General features: G+C 36.5%; 6 protein-coding genes across 8 annotated transcripts; all 6 read left to right on the top strand.

Annotated features, from left to right (window-relative positions):
* The first annotated feature begins 1,403 nt into the window (after positions 1 to 1,403).
* Positions 1,404 to 2,891, top strand: LOC113759155 (dolichol-phosphate mannose synthase subunit 2-like). The gene is made up of 3 exons (XM_027301725.1): positions 1,404 to 1,473; positions 2,249 to 2,376; positions 2,472 to 2,891. Exons 2-3 carry the CDS (start codon positions 2,287 to 2,289, stop codon positions 2,622 to 2,624), a joined length of 243 nt encoding a protein of 80 aa, XP_027157526.1. The 5' UTR covers positions 1,404 to 1,473; positions 2,249 to 2,286; the 3' UTR covers positions 2,625 to 2,891.
* A 1,337-nt stretch (positions 2,892 to 4,228) lies between these two features.
* LOC113759157 (dolichol-phosphate mannose synthase subunit 2-like) lies at positions 4,229 to 5,583 on the top strand. Of its 2 annotated transcripts, XM_027301727.1 has the most exons (3): positions 4,229 to 4,320; positions 5,096 to 5,223; positions 5,319 to 5,583. In XM_027301727.1, exons 2-3 carry the CDS (start codon positions 5,134 to 5,136, stop codon positions 5,469 to 5,471), a joined length of 243 nt encoding a protein of 80 aa, XP_027157528.1. In that variant the 5' UTR covers positions 4,229 to 4,320; positions 5,096 to 5,133; the 3' UTR covers positions 5,472 to 5,583. The 2 variants fall into 2 exon arrangements, with proteins under 2 accessions (XP_027157528.1, XP_027157529.1); XM_027301728.1 differs by lacking the exon at positions 4,229 to 4,320 and having other exon boundaries at positions 4,897 to 5,223.
* Positions 5,584 to 7,080: 1,497 nt separating this feature from the next.
* LOC113759153 (dolichol-phosphate mannose synthase subunit 2-like) lies at positions 7,081 to 8,585 on the top strand. 2 transcript variants are annotated; one of them, XM_027301722.1, is made up of 3 exons: positions 7,081 to 7,167; positions 7,943 to 8,070; positions 8,166 to 8,585. In XM_027301722.1, the coding sequence occupies exons 2-3, from the start codon at positions 7,981 to 7,983 to the stop codon at positions 8,316 to 8,318; spliced, it is 243 nt and encodes an 80-aa protein (XP_027157523.1). In that variant the 5' UTR covers positions 7,081 to 7,167; positions 7,943 to 7,980; the 3' UTR covers positions 8,319 to 8,585. The 2 variants fall into 2 exon arrangements, with proteins under 2 accessions (XP_027157523.1, XP_027157524.1); XM_027301723.1 differs by lacking the exon at positions 7,081 to 7,167 and having other exon boundaries at positions 7,757 to 8,070.
* A 4,234-nt stretch (positions 8,586 to 12,819) lies between these two features.
* LOC113759154 (dolichol-phosphate mannose synthase subunit 2-like) lies at positions 12,820 to 14,312 on the top strand. The gene is made up of 3 exons (XM_027301724.1): positions 12,820 to 12,894; positions 13,671 to 13,798; positions 13,893 to 14,312. The coding sequence occupies exons 2-3, from the start codon at positions 13,709 to 13,711 to the stop codon at positions 14,043 to 14,045; spliced, it is 243 nt and encodes an 80-aa protein (XP_027157525.1). The 5' UTR covers positions 12,820 to 12,894; positions 13,671 to 13,708; the 3' UTR covers positions 14,046 to 14,312.
* A 1,354-nt stretch (positions 14,313 to 15,666) lies between these two features.
* On the top strand, positions 15,667 to 17,049 carry LOC113759156 (dolichol-phosphate mannose synthase subunit 2-like). Its single transcript, XM_027301726.1, has 3 exons — positions 15,667 to 15,741; positions 16,517 to 16,644; positions 16,740 to 17,049. Exons 2-3 carry the CDS (start codon positions 16,555 to 16,557, stop codon positions 16,890 to 16,892), a joined length of 243 nt encoding a protein of 80 aa, XP_027157527.1. The 5' UTR covers positions 15,667 to 15,741; positions 16,517 to 16,554; the 3' UTR covers positions 16,893 to 17,049.
* A 2,464-nt stretch (positions 17,050 to 19,513) lies between these two features.
* On the top strand, positions 19,514 to 19,821 carry LOC113759152 (dolichol-phosphate mannose synthase subunit 2; the record flags this gene model as incomplete). The annotated part of the gene is made up of 2 exons (XM_027301720.1): positions 19,514 to 19,678; positions 19,774 to 19,821. Coding segments are annotated over exons 1-2 (138 nt in total), but the record flags the coding sequence as incomplete, so codon positions are not given.
* Positions 19,822 to 19,826: the final 5 nt, after the last annotated feature.

A 19,826-nucleotide genomic window follows, 5' to 3' on the forward strand; every position in this document is an offset into this window, starting at 1 on the left:
AGTTGGTATCATTTTGTTTCGCAGGATCTAGCATTTATCTTTTAGTTGTGGAAAAACAATGCCATAATTTTGCTTATGTACACCAATGCTTGGCGCTCTGAGGTTCCATTTGTTGGTCAACTGCTTCATGCATGTTTGTTCTTACAAATGTAGGTTGGGAGGTAATAATGATCTTCTTTAATTCGTTTTTGGTTTTCTTTGGTTAATGGCACGGCTTGGTAAGCCTGCCTGACTAAAGCTCTATCAGAGACAGGCTCACTTTGTTCGGCATTACTGGAAGAATTGCTTTTTGACCTGTACGTGTGAGGATGAAAGTTGGTATCTGCTGGAGTGATGAAGTAGCCTTTTGATGTGATTTTACCAATCAAAAGTCTTCTCATAAGATTCTTTCTTATTTCAATTGCTGGACTCGTTAATTTTGGCTGATTCTAGGGCTAAAAAGGATACCTAGATTTCATTGCTTAAGCAGTAGTTATACGAGTGACTACAGAACGAAATGATGCTGGTATTCTAGTTTGACAAGATGATATCTGAATTTACTACGTAAAATTGAAACTTTTGTAACATGATTGAGATTGCTTGGTGTAATTGTGACAGCCCCACTTTCCCCTAAGGCGGACCAAAGAGGTTAGCGCGCCTGTCCAGCTCTCGCTAGAACTACAGAGTCAGATCACACAAATCATATATTGCACACGATCAAACCCCAAGAAAAGTAACAATTAAAAATCACTAAACTACAATACATCTTACCAACTCGTGTAGGGAAATTAGGACATCGATTGAACACTCACCAAAGCCCTGGAAGCGTAACATCTCAAAAATACACTTAACAGACAAGACTAAATACTTATACATGTATTTACATCAGAGTTTTCAACATTTTAACTTGAAGTACAAGCCAAAGGGTTCATACTAGTCAAAATACAATTAGGGTTTCGGTTACAAAGGAGCTTAACAAAATAACATATACATTAGCTCGACTCCTTTCTTCCAAAATCGTGGTTTCAAAGTTTGTCCCCTGTAAGGAAAACAAAGATAACGGAAAGGGGATGAGTTTACGCTCAATGAAGTACCAAAATAACAGCAAATAAGAAACGTGGAACTTCATATTCAATTAGTCACATATGCGAATCAAATAAAGAAATTAACAAACACCATAGATAGAAAGGATACGGGTGGCTCTCAGGAGCCAAATTCCCATTTGCTTCACCGAAATCTCCCCTCTCCCCCACTTGAGCCGGAGTTGGAGCAGACCAAGTCCAGGTGTCCAACTAAGCGTCGCTAGTCCACCTTACTCCAGTGGATATCAGAACACTTGAACTTAACCAAAACGTAATTGGGAAACGAAAACTTCAAAAAAAAGAAAAGAAAAGAAAACAAGAATATCATTCAAAAAGAGAAAAAAGTAAGCAGAAGAAACTACCACTCGAAATCCTTGAATCAAACCCTAATCGAAGAATCCAAATCTTTCAGGTAACTGATTTTCCCAGTAATATTCTTTACTTTTATTCTCTGTTTTGTTTTTGGTTTCGGCATGATATGTTAATTACAGTCTTAATCGTTTTCTTTTCTGGAACAAGTAGATTCAAATTCTAGGTCTCTAAATTACGAGGACCTTGAATATTTATCCTTTTTTGGTTTATTTTGTGAGAATCATAGCTTAGGTTGTTTGTAATTGTGAAAAGATATTGCCCAAGTGCCCTTTAATCTGTAAGTGGTGATAATTTTAATTGTTTTGGAAATGAAGATCATAAACTCACTAGGGTTCATAAAGAAAACAAAAAAGAAAAAAGTAATGCTGATCATTAATTGTATATTAAGAACAGTTTTATACAAAAAATAATTTAGTGCAGTATTTTGGCGTTTAAATTAAAAAATTGTTTCTATATCCTTGTGATGGAGCAATTATGTTGGAGAAATGCTTGTCTTCCTTTTTGGGGCTTGGGGGTCATGTAAATGTAATTTTTGAATTCAATGGCGGGTAATGAAGGTATGGAAAGTAGATGGATGTTTCACCAGCAGAATTTTGTGGTTTGTCGTTGAGGGAAATGGGTTATAGGTTGCTTAGCAACTACCCTGGTTAGATTTTGCTTCCTACACGGAGGCACAAGGATGAATTTGTAAGAGTTTGCTTAGCAATTTCCCTGTTACTGCTTTTTTGCATCATGATCATTTGTGATTTTGTACTCTTTTTTGCAATAATTACACCTTCTAACCCTTCATTGAACTCCCTCTTTGGTAAATTAAGGTGAAAAACTATAAAAGAACAGAAAAAGGAAGGAGTAGATGGATTTAGCAGACAAGGCCGTGTGGCTGCTGTTATCGGTAATCAGCTTGTCAGTTTTCACTTACTATACATTCTGGGTGATCATACTGGTTAGTTTTTTCACTTCTGATCCTAAGAGCTTTTTCTTTTTGACTCTGGGTTTTTCCCTTTGTTTCTGACGTACATTTTTCTTTTGTGCTTTCAGCCGTTCGTTGATACTGATCATTTTGTGCACAAGTACTTTTTGCCTCAAGAATATGCCATTCTGATTCCGGTGTTTGCTCTTGCGGCGCTGCTTTGCTTCCTCTGCATGTTTGTTGGATATGTGATGCTCAAATCCAAAAAGAAGAAGGCATAATGCAAGATCTATAGTGTGTGCTGCAACTACCATTTTTTTGTCACATACAGATAGTTTTATTGCTGGGTTTCTCTTTTACTTGTAAATGGAGGATTTAGATGATTGCACTCAGTTCCTGTTAATTTGATGAAACCTGAAACTGGTAATTGTCTTAGATAAAAAGCTGACAAATTGCAGATAAAGATTATCTTCAGATATTGTTAGCCTGCTCTTGTAAGAGAGCAGTTGGTATCATTTTGTTTTGCAAGATCTAGCATTTATCTTTTAGTTGTGGAAAAACAATGCCATAATTTTGCTTATGTACACCAATGCTTGGCGCTCTGAGGTTCCATTTGTTGGTCAACTGCTTCATGCATGTTTGTTCTTACAAATGTAGGTTGGGAGGAAATAATGATCTTCTTTAATTCGTTTTTGGTTTTCTTTGGTTAATGGCACGGCTTGGTAAGCCTGCCTGACTAAAGCTATATCAGAGACAGGCTCACTTTGTTCGGCATTACTGGAAGAATTGCTTTTTGACCTGTACGTGTGAGGATGAAAGTTGGTATCTGCTGGAGTGATGAAGTAGCCTTTTGATGTGATTTTACCAATCAAAAGTCTTCTCATAAGATTCTTTCTTATTTCAATTGCTGGACTCGTTAATTTTGGCTGATTCTAGGGCTAAAAAGGATACCTAGATTTCATTGCTTAAGCAGTAGTTATACGAGTGACTACAGAACGAAATGATGCTGGTATTCTAGTTTGACAAGATGATATCTGAATTTACTACGTAAAATTGAAACTTTTGTAACATGATTGAGATTGCTTGGTGTAATTGTGACAGCCCCACTTTCCCCTAAGGCGGACCAAAGAGGTTAGCGCGCCTGTCCAGCTCTCGCTAGAACTACAGAGTCAGATCACACAAATCATATATTGCACACGATCAAACCCCAAGAAAAGTAACAATTAAAAATCACTAAACTACAATACATCTTACCAACTCGTGTAGGGAAATTAGGACATCGATTGAACACTCACCAAAGCCCTGGAAGCGTAACATCTCAAAAATACACTTAACAGACAAGACTAAATACTTATACATGTATTTACATCAGAGTCTTCAACATTTTAACTTGAAGTACAAGCCAAAGGGTTCATACTAGTCAAAATACAATTAGGGTTTCGGTTACAAAGGAGCTTAACAAAATAACATATACATTAGCTCGACTCTTTTCTTCCAAAATCGTGGTTTCAAAGTTTGTCCCCTGTAAGGAAAACAAAGATAACGGAAAGGGGATGAGCTTACGCTCAATGAGGTACCAAAATAATAGCAAATAAGAAACGTGGAACTTCATATTCAATTAGTCACATATGCGAATCAAATAAAGAAATTAACAAACACCATAGATAGAAAGGATACGGGTGGCTCTCAGGAGCCAAATTCCCATTTGCTTCACCGAAATCTCCCCTCTCCCCCACTTGAGCCGGAGTTGGAGCAGACAAAGTCCAGGTGTCCAACTAAGCGTCGCTAGTCCACCTTACTCCAGTGGATATCAGAACACTTGAACTTAACCAAAACGTAATTGGGAAACGAAAACTTCAAAAAAAAGAAAAGAAAAGAAAAGAAGAATATCATTCAAAAAGAGAAAAAAGTAAGCAGAAGAAACTACCACTCGAAATCCTTGAATCAAACCCTAATCGAAGAATCCAAATCTTTCAGGTAACTGATTTTTCCAGTAATATTCTTTACTTTTATTCTCTGTTTTGTTTTTGGTTTCGGCATGATATGTTAATTACAGTCTTAATCGTTTTCTTTTCTGGAACAAGTAGATTCAAATTCTAGGTCTCTAAATTATGAGGACCTTGAATATTTATCCTTTTTTGGTTTATTTTGTGAGAATCATAGCTTAGGTTGTTTGTAATTGTGAAAAGATATTGCCCAAGTGCCCTTTAATCTGTAAGTGGTGATAATTTTAATTGTTTTGGAAATGAAGATCATAAACTCACTAGGGTTCATAAAGAAAACAAAAAAGAAAAAAGTAATGCTGATCATTAATTGTATATTAAGAACAGTTTTATACAAAAAATAATTTGGTGCAGTATTTTGGCGTTTAAATTAAAAAACTGTTTCTATATCCTTGTGATGGAGCAATTATGTTGGAGAAATGCTTGTCTTCCTTTTTGGGGCTTGGGGGTCATGTAAATGTAATTTTTGAATTCAATGGCGGGTAATGAAGGTATGGAAAGTAGATGGATGTTTCACCAGCAGAATTTTGTGGTTTGTCGTTGAGGGAAATGGGTTATAGGTTGCTTAGCAACTACCCTGGTTAGATTTTGCTTCCTACACGGAGGCACAAGGATGAATGTGTAAGAGTTTGCTTAGCAATTTCCCTGTTACTGCTTTTTTGCATCATGATCATTTGTGATTTTGTACTCTTTTTTGCAATAATTACACCTTCTAACCCTTCATTGAACTCCCTCTTTGGTAAATTAAGGTGAAAAACTATAAAAGAACAGAAAAAGGAAGGAGTAGATGGATTTAGCAGACAAGGCCGTGGGGCTGCTGTTATCGGTAATCAGCTTGTCAGTTTTCACTTACTATACATTCTGGGTGATCATACTGGTTAGTTTTTTCACTTCTGATCCTAAGAGCTTTTTCTTTTTGACTCTGGGTTTTTCCCTTTGTTTCTGACGTACATTTTTCTTTTGTGCTTTCAGCCGTTCGTTGATACTGATCATTTTGTGCACAAGTACTTTTTGCCTCAAGAATATGCCATTCTGATTCCGGTGTTTGCTCTTGCGGCGCTGCTTTGCTTCCTCTGCATGTTTGTTAGATATGTGATGCTCAAATCCAAAAAGAAGAAGGCATAATGCAAGATCTATAGTGTGTGCTGCAACTATCATTTTTTTGTCACATACAGATAGTTTTATTGCTGGGTTTCTCTTTTACTTGTAAATGGAGGATTTAGATGATTGCACTCAGTTACTGTTAATTTGGTGAAACCTGAAACTGGTAATTGTCTTAGAAACAAAGCTGAAAAATTGCAGATAAAGATTATCTTCAGATATTGTTAGTCTGCTCTTGTAAGAGAGCAGTTGGTATCATTTTGTTTTGCAAGATCTAGCATTTATCTTTTAGTTGTGGAAAAACAATGCCATAATTTTGCTTATGTACACCAATGCTTGGCGCTCTGAGGTTCCATTTGTTGGTCAACTGCTTCATGCATGTTTGTTCTTACAAATGTAGGTTGGGAGGAAATAATGATCTTCTTTAATTCGTTTTTGGTTTTCTTTGGTTAATGGCACGGCTTGGTAAGCCTGCCTGACTAAAGCTCTATCAGAGACAGGCTCACTTTGTTCGGCATTACTGGAAGAATTGCTTTTTGACCTGTACGTGTGAGGATGAAAGTTGGTATCTGCTGGAGTGATGAAGTAGCCTTTTGATGTGATTTTACCAATCAAAAGTCTTCTCATAAGATTCTTTCTTATTTCAATTGCTGGACTCGTTAATTTTGGCTGATTCTAGGGCTAAAAAGGATACCTAGATTTCATTGCTTAAGCAGTAGTTATACGAGTGACTACAGAACGAAATGATGCTGGTATTCTAGTTTGACAAGATGATATCTGAATTTACTACGTAAAATTGAAACTTTTGTAACATGATTGAGATTGCTTGGTGTAATTGTGACAGCCCCACTTTCCCCTAAGGCGGACCAAAGAGGTTAGCGCGCCTGTCCAGCTCTCGCTAGAACTACAGAGTCAGATCACACAAATCATATATTGCACACGATCAAACCCCAAGGAAAGTAACAATTAAAAATCACTAAACTACAATACATCTTACCAACTCGTGTAGGGAAATTAGGACATCGATTGAACACTCACCAAAGCCCTGGAAGCGTAACATCTCAAAAATACACTTAACAGACAAGACTAAATACTTATACATGTATTTACATCAGAGTCTTCAACATTTTAACTTGAAGTACAAGCCAAAGGGTTCATACTAGTCAAAATACAATTAGGGTTTCGGTTACAAAGGAGCTTAACAAAATAACATATACATTAGCTCGACTCTTTTCTTCCAAAATCGTGGTTTCAAAGTTTGTCCCCTGTAAGGAAAACAAAGATAACGGAAAGGGGATGAGTTTACGCTCAATGAAGTACCAAAATAATAGCAAATAAGAAACGTGGAACTTCATATTCAATTAGTCACATATGCGAATCAAATAAAGAAATTAACAAACACCATAGATAGAAAGGATACGGGTGGCTCTCAGGAGCCAAATTCCCATTTGCTTCACCGAAATCTCCCCTCTCCCCCACTTGAGCCGGAGTTGGAGCAGACAAAGTCCAGGTGTCCAACTAAGCGTCGCTAGTCCACCTTACTCCAGTGGATATCAGAACACTTGAACTTAACCAAAACGTAATTGGGAAACGAAAACTTCAAAAAAAAGAAAAGAAAAGAAAAGAAGAATATCATTCAAAAAGAGAAAAAAGTAAGCAGAAGAAACTACCACTCGAAATCCTTGAATCAAACCCTAATCGAAGAATCCAAATCTTTCAGGTAACTGATTTTTCCAGTAATATTCTTTACTTTTATTCTCTGTTTTGTTTTTGGTTTCGGCATGATATGTTAATTACAGTCTTAATCGTTTTCTTTTCTGGAACAAGTAGATTCAAATTCTAGGTCTCTAAATTATGAGGACCTTGAATATTTATCCTTTTTTGGTTTATTTTGTGAGAATCATAGCTTAGGTTGTTTGTAATTGTGAAAAGATATTGCCCAAGTGCCCTTTAATCTGTAAGTGGTGATAATTTTAATTGTTCTGGAAATGAAGATCATAAACTCACTAGGGTTCATAAAGAAAACAAAAAAGAAAAAAGTAATGCTGATCATTAATTGTATATTAAGAACAGTTTTATACAAAAAATAATTTGGTGCAGTATTTTGGCGTTTAAATTAAAAAATTGTTTCTATATCCTTGTGATGGAGCAATTATGTTGGAGAAATGCTTGTCTTCCTTTTTGGGGCTTGGGGGTCATGTAAATGTAATTTTTGAATTCAATGGCGGGTAATGAAGGTATGGAAAGTAGATGGATGTTTCACCAGCAGAATTTTGTGGTTTGTCGTTGAGGGAAATGGGTTATAGGTTGCTTAGCAACTACCCTGGTTAGATTTTGCTTCCTACACGGAGGCACAAGGATGAATGTGTAAGAGTTTGCTTAGCAATTTCCCTGTTACTGCTTTTTTGCATCATGATCATTTGTGATTTTGTACTCTTTTTTGCAATAATTACACCTTCTAACCCTTCATTGAACTCCCTCTTTGGTAAATTAAGGTGAAAAACTATAAAAGAACAGAAAAAGGAAGGAGTAGATGGATTTAGCAGACAAGGCCGTGGGGCTGCTGTTATCGGTAATCAGCTTGTCAGTTTTCACTTACTATACATTCTGGGTGATCATACTGGTTAGTTTTTTCACTTCTGATCCTAAGAGCTTTTTCTTTTTGACTCTGGGTTTTTCCCTTTGTTTCTGACGTACATTTTTCTTTTGTGCTTTCAGCCGTTCGTTGATACTGATCATTTTGTGCACAAGTACTTTTTGCCTCAAGAATATGCCATTCTGATTCCGGTGTTTGCTCTTGCGGCGCTGCTTTGCTTCCTCTGCATGTTTGTTGGATATGTGATGCTCAAATCCAAAAAGAAGAAGGCATAATGCAAGATCTATAGTGTGTGCTGCAACTACCATTTTTTTGTCACATACAGATAGTTTTATTGCTGGGTTTCTCTTTTACTTGTAAATGGAGGATTTAGATGATTGCACTCAGTTCCTGTTAATTTGGTGAAACCTGAAACTGGTAATTGTCTTAGAAAAAAAGCTGACAAATTGCAGATAAAGATTATCTTCAGATATTGTTAGCCTGCTCTTGTAAGAGAGCAGTTGGTATCATTTTGTTTTGCAAGATCTAGCATTTATCTTTTAGTTGTGGAAAAACAATGCCATAATTTTGCTTATGTACACCAATGCTTGGCGCTCTGAGGTTCCATTTGTTGGTCAACTGCTTCATGCATGTTTGTTCTTACAAATGTAGGTTGGGAGGTAATAATGATCTTCTTTAATTCGTTTTTGGTTTTCTTTGGTTAATGGCACGGCTTGGTAAGCCTGCCTGACTAAAGCTATATCAGAGACAGGCTCACTTTGTTCGGCATTACTGGAAGAATTGCTTTTTGACCTGTACGTGTGAGGATGAAAGTTGGTATCTGCTGGAGTGATGAAGTAGCCTTTTGATGTGATTTTACCAATCAAAAGTCTTCTCATAAGATTCTTTCTTATTTCAATTGCTGGACTCGTTAATTTTGGCTGATTCTAGGGCTAAAAAGGATACCTAAATTTCATTGCTTAAGCAGTAGTTATACGAGTGACTACAGAACGAAATGATGCTGGTATTCTAGTTTGACAAGATGATATCTGAATTTACTACGTAAAATTGAAACTTTTGTAACATGATTGAGATTGCTTGGTGTAATTGTGACAGCCCCACTTTCACCTAAGGCGGACCAAAGAAGTTAGCGCGCCTGTCCAGCTCTCGCTAGAACTACAGAGTCAGATCACACAAATCATATATTCCACACGATCAAACCCCAAGGAAAGTAACAATTAAAAATCACTAAACTACAATACATCTTACCAACTCGTGTAGGGAAATTAGGGCATCGATTGAACACTCACCAAAGCCCTGGAAGCGTAACATCTCAAAAATACACTTAACAGACAAGACTAAATACTTATACATGTATTTACATCAGAGTCTTCAACATTTTAACTTGAAGTACAAGCCAAAGGGTTCATACTAGTCAAAATACAATTAGGGTTTCGGTTACAAAGGAGCTTAACAAAATAACATATACATTAGCTCGACTCTTTTCTTCCAAAATCGTGGTTTCAAAGTTTGTCCCCTGTAAGGAAAACAAAGATAACGGAAAGGGGATGAGCTTACGCTCAATGAGGTACCAAAATAATAGCAAATAAGAAACGTGGAACTTCATATTCAATTAGTCACATATGCGAATCAAATAAAGAAATTAACAAACACCATAGATAGAAAGGATACGGGTGGCTCTCAGGAGCCAAATTCCCATTTGCTTCACCGAAATCTCCCCTCTCCCCCACTTGAGCCGGAGTTGGAGCAGACAAAGTCCAGGTGTCCAACTAAGCGTCGCTAGTCCACCTTACTCCAGTGGATATCAGAACACTTGAACTTAACCAAAACGTAATTGGGAAACGAAAACTTCAAAAAAAAGAAAAGAAAAGAAAAGAAGAATATCATTCAAAAAGAGAAAAAAGTAAGCAGAAGAAACTACCACTCGAAATCCTTGAATCAAACCCTAATCGAAGAATCCAAATCTTTCAGGTAACTGATTTTTCCAGTAATATTCTTTACTTTTATTCTCTGTTTTGTTTTTGGTTTCGGCATGATATGTTAATTACAGTCTTAATCGTTTTCTTTTCTGGAACAAGTAGATTCAAATTCTAGGTCTCTAAATTATGAGGACCTTGAATATTTATCCTTTTTTGGTTTATTTTGTGAGAATCATAGCTTAGGTTGTTTGTAATTGTGAAAAGATATTGCCCAAGTGCCCTTTAATCTGTAAGTGGTGATAATTTTAATTGTTCTGGAAATGAAGATCATAAACTCACTAGGGTTCATAAAGAAAACAAAAAAGAAAAAAGTAATGCTGATCATTAATTGTATATTAAGAACAGTTTTATACAAAAAATAATTTGGTGCAGTATTTTGGCGTTTAAATTAAAAAACTGTTTTTATATCCTTGTGATGTGCGAGCAATATGTTGGAGAAATGCTATGTCTTCCTTTTTGGGGCCTTGGGCGGTCATGTAAATGTAATTTTTGAATTTGAATGTCGGGTATGAAGGTATGCGAAATAGATGGATGTTTTCCCCAGCAGAATTTTGTGGTTTGTCGTGAGGGAAATGGTTATAGTGCTTAAGCAACTCACCGCTGGTTAGATTTATGCTTCCTTACACGGAGGCACAAGGTAGAATGTGTAAGAGTTTGCTTAGCAATTTCCCTGCTTACTGCTTATTTTTCTATTCATGGATCATTTGATTTATGTACTCTTTTTTTGCAATAATCTACACCTTCTAACCCTTCATTGAACTCCCTACTTTGGTAAATTAAGGTGAAGAAAACTATAGAAAGAACAGAAAAAGGAAGGAGTAGATGGATAGCAGGACAAGGCCGTGCGCGGCTGCTGTTATCGGTAATCAGCTCGTCAGTTTTCACGTTACTATTACATTCTAGGTGATCATACTGCGTTAGTTTTTTCACTTCTGATTCCTAAGAGGCTTTTTCTTTTGACTCGGCGTTTTTTCCCTTTGTTTCTTGACGTACAATTTTTCTTTTGTGCTTTCAGCCGTTCGTGATACTGATCATTTTTGCTGCACAAGTAACTTTTTGCCTCAAGAATAATGCCCATTTCTTGATTCCGGAATGTTTGCTCTTGCGCGCTTGCTTTGCTTCCTCTGCATGTTTTTAGATATGTGATGCTCAAATCAAAAAGAAGAAAGGCATAAAGCAAATCTATAGTGTTGTGCCTGCAACTATCATTTTTTTGTCACATACAGATAGTTTTATTGCTGGGTTTCTCTTTTACTTGTAAATGGAGGATTTAGATGATTGCACTCAGTTCCTGTTAATTTGGTGAAACCTGAAACTGGTAATTGTCTTAGAAAAAAAGCTGACAAATTGCAGATAAAGATTATCTTCAGATATTGTTAGCCTGCTCTTGTAAGAGAGCAGTTGGTATCATTTTGTTTTGCAAGATCTAGCATTTATCTTTTAGTTGTGGAAAAACAATGCCATAATTTTGCTTATGTACACCAATGCTTGGCGCTCTGAGGTTCCATTTGTTGGTCAACTGCTTCATGCATGTTTGTTCTTACAAATGTAGGTTGGGAGGTAATAATGATCTTCTTTAATTCGTTTTTGGTTTTCTTTGGTTAATGGCACGGCTTGGTAAGCCTGCCTGACTAAAGCTATATCAGAGACAGGCTCACTTTGTTCGGCATTACTGGAAGAATTGCTTTTTGACCTGTACGTGTGAGGATGAAAGTTGGTATCTGCTGGAGTGATGAAGTAGCCTTTTGATGTGATTTTACCAATCAAAAGTCTTCTCATAAGATTCTTTCTTATTTCAATTGCTGGACTCGTTAATTTTGGCTGATTCTAGGGCTAAAAAGGATACCTAAATTTCATTGCTTAAGCAGTAGTTATACGAGTGACTACAGAACGAAATGATGCTGGTATTCTAGTTTGACAAGATGATATCTGAATTTACTACGTAAAATTGAAACTTTTGTAACATGATTGAGATTGCTTGGTGTAATTGTGACAGCCCCACTTTCACCTAAGGCGGACCAAAGAAGTTAGCGCGCCTGTCCAGCTCTCGCTAGAACTACAGAGTCAGATCACACAAATCATATATTCCACACGATCAAACCCCAAGGAAAGTAACAATTAAAAATCACTAAACTACAATACATCTTACCAACTCGTGTAGGGAAATTAGGGCATCGATTGAACACTCACCAAAGCCCTGGAAGCGTAACATCTCAAAAATACACTTAACAGACAAGACTAAATACTTATACATGTATTTACATCAGAGTCTTCAACATTTTAACTTGAAGTACAAGCCAAAGGGTTCATACTAGTCAAAATACAATTAGGGTTTCGGTTACAAAGGAGCTTAACAAAATAACATATACATTAGCTCGACTCTTTTCTTCCAAAATCGTGGTTTCAAAGTTTGTCCCCTGTAAGGAAAACAAAGATAACGGAAAGGGGATGAGCTTACGCTCAATGAGGTACCAAAATAATAGCAAATAAGAAACGTGGAACTTCATATTCAATTAGTCACATATGCGAATCAAATAAAGAAATTAACAAACACCATAGATAGAAAGGATACGGGTGGCTCTCAGGAGCCAAATTCCCATTTGCTTCACCGAAATCTCCCCTCTCCCCCACTTGAGCCGGAGTTGGAGCAGACCAAGTCCAGGTGTCCAACTAAGCGTCGCTAGTCCACCTTACTCCAGTGGATATCAGAACACTTGAACTTAACCAAAACATAATTGGGAAACGAAAACTTCAAAAAAAAGAAAAGAAAAGAAAAGAAGAATATCATTCAAAAAGAGAAAAAAGTAAGCAGAAGAAACTACCACTCGAAATCCTTGAATCAAACCCTAATCGAAGAATCCAAATCTTTCAGGTAACTGATTTTTCCAGTAATATTCTTTACTTTTATTCTCTGTTTTGTTTTTGGTTTCGGCATGATATGTTAATTACAGTCTTAATCGTTTTCTTTTCTGGAACAAGTAGATTCAAATTCTAGGTCTCTAAATTATGAGGACCTTGAATATTTATCCTTTTTTGGTTTATTTTGTGAGAATCATAGCTTAGGTTGTTTGTAATTGTGAAAAGATATTGCCCAAGTGCCCTTTAATCTGTAAGTGGTGATAATTTTAATTGTTTTGGAAATGAAGATCATAAACTCACTAGGGTTCATAAAGAAAACAAAAAAGAAAAAAGTAATGCTGATCATTAATTGTATATTAAGAACAGTTTTATACAAAAAATAATTTGGTGCAGTATTTTGGCGTTTAAATTAAAAAACTGTTTCTATATCCTTGTGATGGAGCAATTATGTTGGAGAAATGCTTGTCTTCCTTTTTGGGGCTTGGGGGTCATGTAAATGTAATTTTTGAATTCAATGGCGGGTAATGAAGGTATGGAAAGTAGATGGATGTTTCACCAGCAGAATTTTGTGGTTTGTCGTTGAGGGAAATGGGTTATAGGTTGCTTAGCAACTACCCTGGTTAGATTTTGCTTCCTACACGGAGGCACAAGGATGAATGTGTAAGAGTTTGCTTAGCAATTTCCCTGTTACTGCTTTTTTTCATCATGATCATTTGTGATTTTGTACTCTTTTTTTGCAATAATTACACCTTCTAACCCTTCATTGAACTCCCTCTTTGGTAAATTAAGGTGAAAAACTATAAAAGAACAGAAAAAGGAAGGAGTAGATGGATTTAGCAGACAAGGCCGTGGGGCTGCTGTTATCGGTAATCAGCTTGTCAGTTTTCACTTACTATACATTCTGGGTGATCATACTGGTTAGTTTTTTCACTTCTGATCCTAAGAGTTTTTCTTTTTGACTCTGGGTTTTTCCCTTTGTTTCTGACGTACATTTTTCTTTTGTGCTTTCAGCCGTTCGTTGATACTGATCATTTTGTGCACAAGTACTTTTTGCCTCAAGAATATGCCATTCTGATTCCGGTGTTTGCTCTTGCGGCGCTGCTTTGCTTCCTCTGCATGTTTGTTGGATATGTGATGCTCAAATCCAAAAAGAAGAAGGCATAATGCAAGATCTATAGTGTGTGCTGCAACTACCATTTTTTTGTCACATACAGATAGTTTTATTGCTGGGTTTCTCTTTTACTTGTAAATGGAGGATTTAGATGATTGCACTCAGTTCCTGTTAATTTGATGAAACCTGAAACTGGTAATTGTCTTAGATAAAAAGCTGACAAATTGCAGATAAAGATTATCTTCAGATATTGTTAGCCTGCTCTTGTAAGAGAGCAGTTGGTATCATTTTGTTTTGCAAGATCTAGCATTTATCTTTTAGTTGTGGAAAAACAATGCCATAATTTTGCTTATGTACACCAATGCTTGGCGCTCTGAGGTTCCATTTGTTGGTCAACTGCTTCATGCATGTTTGTTCTTACAAATGTAGGTTGGGAGGAAATAATGATCTTCTTTAATTCATTTTTGGTTTTCTTTGGTTAATGGCACGGCTTGGTAAGCCTGCCTGACTAAAGCTGTATCAGAGACAGGCTCACTTTGTTCGGCATTACTGGAAGAATTGCTTTTTGACCTGTACGTGTGAGGATGAAAGTTGGTATCTGCTGGAGTGATGAAGTAGCCTTTTGATGTGATTTTACCAATCAAAAGTCTTCTCATAAGATTCTTTCTTATTTCAATTGCTGGACTCGTTAATTTTGGCTGATTCTAGGGCTAAAAAGGATACCTAAATTTCATTGCTTAAGCAGTAGTTATACGAGTGACTACAGAACGAAATGATGCTGGTATTCTAGTTTGACAAGATGATATCTGAATTTACTACGTAAAATTGAAACTTTTGTAACATGATTGAGATTGCTTGGTGTAATTGTGACAGCCCCACTTTCACCTAAGGCGGACCAAAGAAGTTAGCGCGCCTGTCCAGCTCTCGCTAGAACTACAGAGTCAGATCACACAAATCATATATTCCACACGATCAAACCCCAAGGAAAGTAACAATTAAAAATCACTAAACTACAATACATCTTACCAACTCGTGTAGGGAAATTAGGGCATCGATTGAACACTCACCAAAGCCCTGGAAGCGTAACATCTCAAAAATACACTTAACAGACAAGACTAAATACTTATACATGTATTTACATCAGAGTCTTCAACATTTTAACTTGAAGTACAAGCCAAAGGGTTCATACTAGTCAAAATACAATTAGGGTTTCGGTTACAAAGGAGCTTAACAAAATAACATATACATTAGCTCGACTCTTTTCTTCCAAAATCGTGGTTTCAAAGTTTGTCCCCTGTAAGGAAAACAAAGATAACGGAAAGGGGATGAGTTTACGCTCAATGAAGTACCAAAATAATAGCAAATAAGAAACGTGGAACTTCATATTCAATTAGTCACATATGCGAATCAAATAAAGAAATTAACAAACACCATAGATAGAAAGGATACGGGTGGCTCTCAGGAGCCAAATTCCCATTTGCTTCACCGAAATCTCCCCTCTCCCCCACTTGAGCCGGAGTTGGAGCAGACCAAGTCCAGGTGTCCAACTAAGCGTCGCTAGTCCACCTTACTCCAGTGGATATCAGAACACTTGAACTTAACCAAAACATAATTGGGAAACGAAAACTTCAAAAAAAAGAAAAGAAAAGAAAAGAAGATTATCATTCAAAAAGAGAAAAAAGTAAGCAGAAGAAACTACCACTCGAAATCCTTGAATCAAACCCTAATCGAAGAATCCAAATCTTTCAGGTAACTGATTTTCCCAATAATATTCTTTACTTTTATTCTCTGTTTTGTTTTTGGTTTCGGCATGATATGTTAATTACAGTCTTAATCGTTTTCTTTTCTGGAACAAGTAGATTCAAATTCTAGGTCTCTAAATTATGAGGACCTTGAATATTTATCCTTTTTTGGTTTATTTTGTGAGAATCATAGCTTAGGTTGTTTGTAATTGTGAAAAGATATTGCCCAAGTGCCCTTTAATCTGTAAGTGGTGATAATTTTAATTGTTCTGGAAATGAAGATCATAAACTCACTAGGGTTCATAAAGAAAACAAAAAAGAAAAAAGTAATGCTGATCATTAATTGTATATTAAGAACAGTTTTATACAAAAAATAATTTGGTGCAGTATTTTGGCGTTTAAATTAAAAAACTGTTTCTATATCCTTGTGATGGAGCAATTATGTTGGAGAAATGCTTGTCTTCCTTTTTGGGGCTTGGGGGTCATGTAAATGTAGTTTTTGAATTCAATGGCGGGTAATGAAGGTATGGAAAGTAGATGGATGTTTCACCAGCAGAATTTTGTGGTTTGTCGTTGAGGGAAATGGGTTATAGGTTGCTTAGCAACTACCCTGGTTAGATTTTGCTTCCTACACGGAGGCACAAGGATGAATGTGTAAGAGTTTGCTTAGCAATTTCCCTGTTACTGCTTTTTTGCATCATGATCATTTGTGATTTTGTACTCTTTTTTGCAATAATTACACCTTCTAACCCTTCATTGAACTCCCTCTTTGGTAAATTAAGGTGAAAAACTATAAAAGAACAGAAAAAGGAAGGAGTAGATGGATTTAGCAGACAAGGCCGTGGGGCTGCTGTTATCGGTAATCAGCTTGTCAGTTTTCACTTACTATACATTCTGGGTGATCATACTGGTTAGTTTTTTCACTTCTGATCCTAAGAGCTTTTTCTTTTTGACTCTGGGTTTTTCCCTTTGTTTCTGACGTACATTTTTCTTTTGTGCTTTCAGCCGTTCGTTGATACTGATAATTTTGTGCACAAGTACTTTTTGCCTCAAGAATATGCCATTCTGATTCCGGTGTTTGCTCTTGCGGCGCTGTTTTGCTTCCTCTGCATGTTTGTTGGATATGTGATGCTCAAATCCAAAAAGAAGAAGGCATAATGCAAGATCTATAGTGTGTGCTGCAACTACCATTTTTTTGTCACATACAGATAGTTTTATTGCTGGGTTTCTCTTTTACTTGTAAATGGAGGATTTAGATGATTGCACTCAGTTCCTGTTAATTTGGTGAAACCTGAAACTGGTAATTGTCTTAGAAAAAAAGCAGACAAATTGCAGATAAAGATTATCTTCAGATATTGTTAGCCTGCTCTTGTAAGAGAGCAGTTGGTATCATTTTGTTTCGCAAGATCTAGCATTTATCTTTTAGTTGTGGAAAAACAATGCCATAATTTTGCTTATGTACACCAATGCTTGGCGCTCTGAGGTTCCATTTGTTGGTCAACTGCTTCATGCATGTTTGTTCTTACAAATGTAGGTTGGGAGGTAATAATGATCTTCTTTAATTCGTTTTTGGTTTTCTTTGGTTAATGGCACGGCTTGGTAAGCCTGCCTGACTAAAGCTCTATCAGAGACAGGCTCACTTTGTTCGGCATTACTGGAAGAATTGCTTTTTGACCTGTACGTGTGAGGATGAAAGTTGGTATCTGCTGGAGTGATGAAGTAGCCTTTTGATGTGATTTTACCAATCAAAAGTCTTCTCATAAGATTCTTTCTTATTTCAATTGTTGGACTCGTTAATTTTGGCTGATTCTAGGGCTAAAAAGGATACCTAGATTTCATTGCTTAAGCAGTAGTTATACGAGTGACTACAGAACGAAATGATGCTGGTATTCTAGTTTGACAAGATGATATCTGAATTTACTACGTAAAATTGAAACTTTTGTAACATGATTGAGATTGCTTGGTGTAATTGTGACAACCCCACTTTCCCCTAAAGCGGACCAAAGAGGTTAGCGCGCCTGTCCAGCTCTCGCTAGAACTACAGAGTCAGATCACACAAATCATATATTGCACACGATCAAACCCCAAGGAAAGTAACAATTAAAAATCACTAAACTACAATACATCTTACCAACTCGTGTAGGGAAATTAGGACATCGATTGATCACTCACCAAAGCCCTGGAAGCGTAACATCTCAAAAATACACTTAACAGACAAGACTAAATACTTATACATGTATTTACATCAGAGTCTTCAACATTTTAACTTGAAGTACAAGCAAAGGGTTCCATACTAGTCAAAATACGGCATTAAGGGTTTTCGCGGTTAACAAAGGAGTTTAAGCAATTATAACATACTACATTAGCCTCGACTCTTTTCTTCGCCAAAATCGTGGTTTCTTAAAGTTGTCCCGTAAGGAAAAAACAAATAGGAAAATTAAAAAACCCCGGAAAAAATAAAAGGGGGATGAAGCCTTTTTTTACCCGCTTCCCAAATTTGAGGGGATTGTTAACCTCAGATTAAAAATTAAATTAATTAGGCAGAAAATAAATGTTTTAAAAATAAAAGAAACGTGGAACTCATATTCCAATTAGTCACACATATGCGAATCAGAATAAAGAAATTAACAAACACCAACTAGATAGAAAGGATACGGGGTGGCTCTCAGGAAGCCAAATTCCCATTTGCTTCACCGAAATCTCCCCTCTCCCCCACTTGGAGCCGGAGTTGGAGCAGACAAGTCCAGGTGTCCAACCTAAGCGTACGCTAGTTTTTGTGTTCTTCCTTACTCCAGTGGATATCAGATCTGATTCACTTTGCATTTAACCAAAACGTATTGGGTAAGCGAAAAACTTCAAAACAAGAATAGAAAACGAAAAGTTTATTTGAATATCATTCAAAAGAGAAAAAAGTAAGCATGGAAGAAACTACCACCTGGTTTCGAAATCCTTGAATCAACACGGCCCTAATCGAATGCAATCCAATCTTTCAGGTAACTGATTTTTTTTCCAGTAATATTCTTTACTTTTATTCTCATGTTTTGTTTTTGGTTTCGGCATGATATGTTAGTATTACAAGTCTTAATTCGTTTTCTTTTGCTGGACACAAGTAGATTCACAAATATTCTAGGTCTCTAAATTATGAGGACCTTCTGAATATTTATCCTTTTTTTGGTTTCATTTTGTGAGAATCGTATTAGTTCTTAGGGTTGTTTGTAACTTGTGAATAAGATATGCGCCAAGTGCCCTTTAAGGTTCTGTCAGTGGGTGATAATTTTAATTTGTTCTGCGAAATGAGAGATCATAAACTCACTAGGGTTCTAATAAGAAAAACAAAGAAGAAAAAAGTACTCGCTGATCATCTTATTGTATATTAAGAACAGTTGTTGATACAAAAAAATAATTTGGTGCAGTATTTTGGCGTTTAAATTAAAAAACTGTTTGCATATATCCTTGTGATGGAGCAATTATTGGTGGAGAAATGCTTGTCTTCCCTTTTTGGGGGCTTGGGGGGTCTGTAGTGTAATTTTTGTAATCACAATGGCGGGTAACTGAAGGTCTGGAAAGTAGATGGATGTTTCACCAGCAGAATTTTGTGGTTTGTCGTTGAGGGAAATGGGTTATAGGTTGCTTAGCAACTACCCTGGTTAGATTTTGCTTCCTACACGGAGGCACAAGGATGAATGTGTAAGAGTTTGCTTAGCAATTTCCCTGTTACTGCTTTTTTTCATCATGATCATTTGTGATTTTGTACTTTTTTTTTGCAATAATTACACCTTCTAACCCTTCATTGAACTCCCTCTTTGGTAAATTAAGGTGAAAAACTATAAAAGAACAGAAAAAGGAAGGAGTAGATGGATTTAGCAGACAAGGCCGTGGGGCTGCTGTTATCGGTAATCAGCTTGTCAGTTTTCACTTACTATACATTCTGGGTGATCATACTGGTTAGTTTTTTCACTTTTGATCCTAAGAGCTTTTTCTTTTTGACTCTGGGTTTTTCCCTTTGTTTCTGACGTACATTTTTCTTTTGTGCTTTCAGCCGTTCGTTGATACTGATCATTTTGTGCACAAGTACTTTTTGCCTCAAGAATA

The sequence above is a fragment of the Coffea eugenioides genome, unplaced genomic scaffold (assembly GCF_003713205.1).
Source record: "Coffea eugenioides isolate CCC68of unplaced genomic scaffold, Ceug_1.0 ScVebR1_953;HRSCAF=1722, whole genome shotgun sequence".
Taxonomy (NCBI): Eukaryota; Viridiplantae; Streptophyta; class Magnoliopsida; order Gentianales; family Rubiaceae; genus Coffea; species Coffea eugenioides.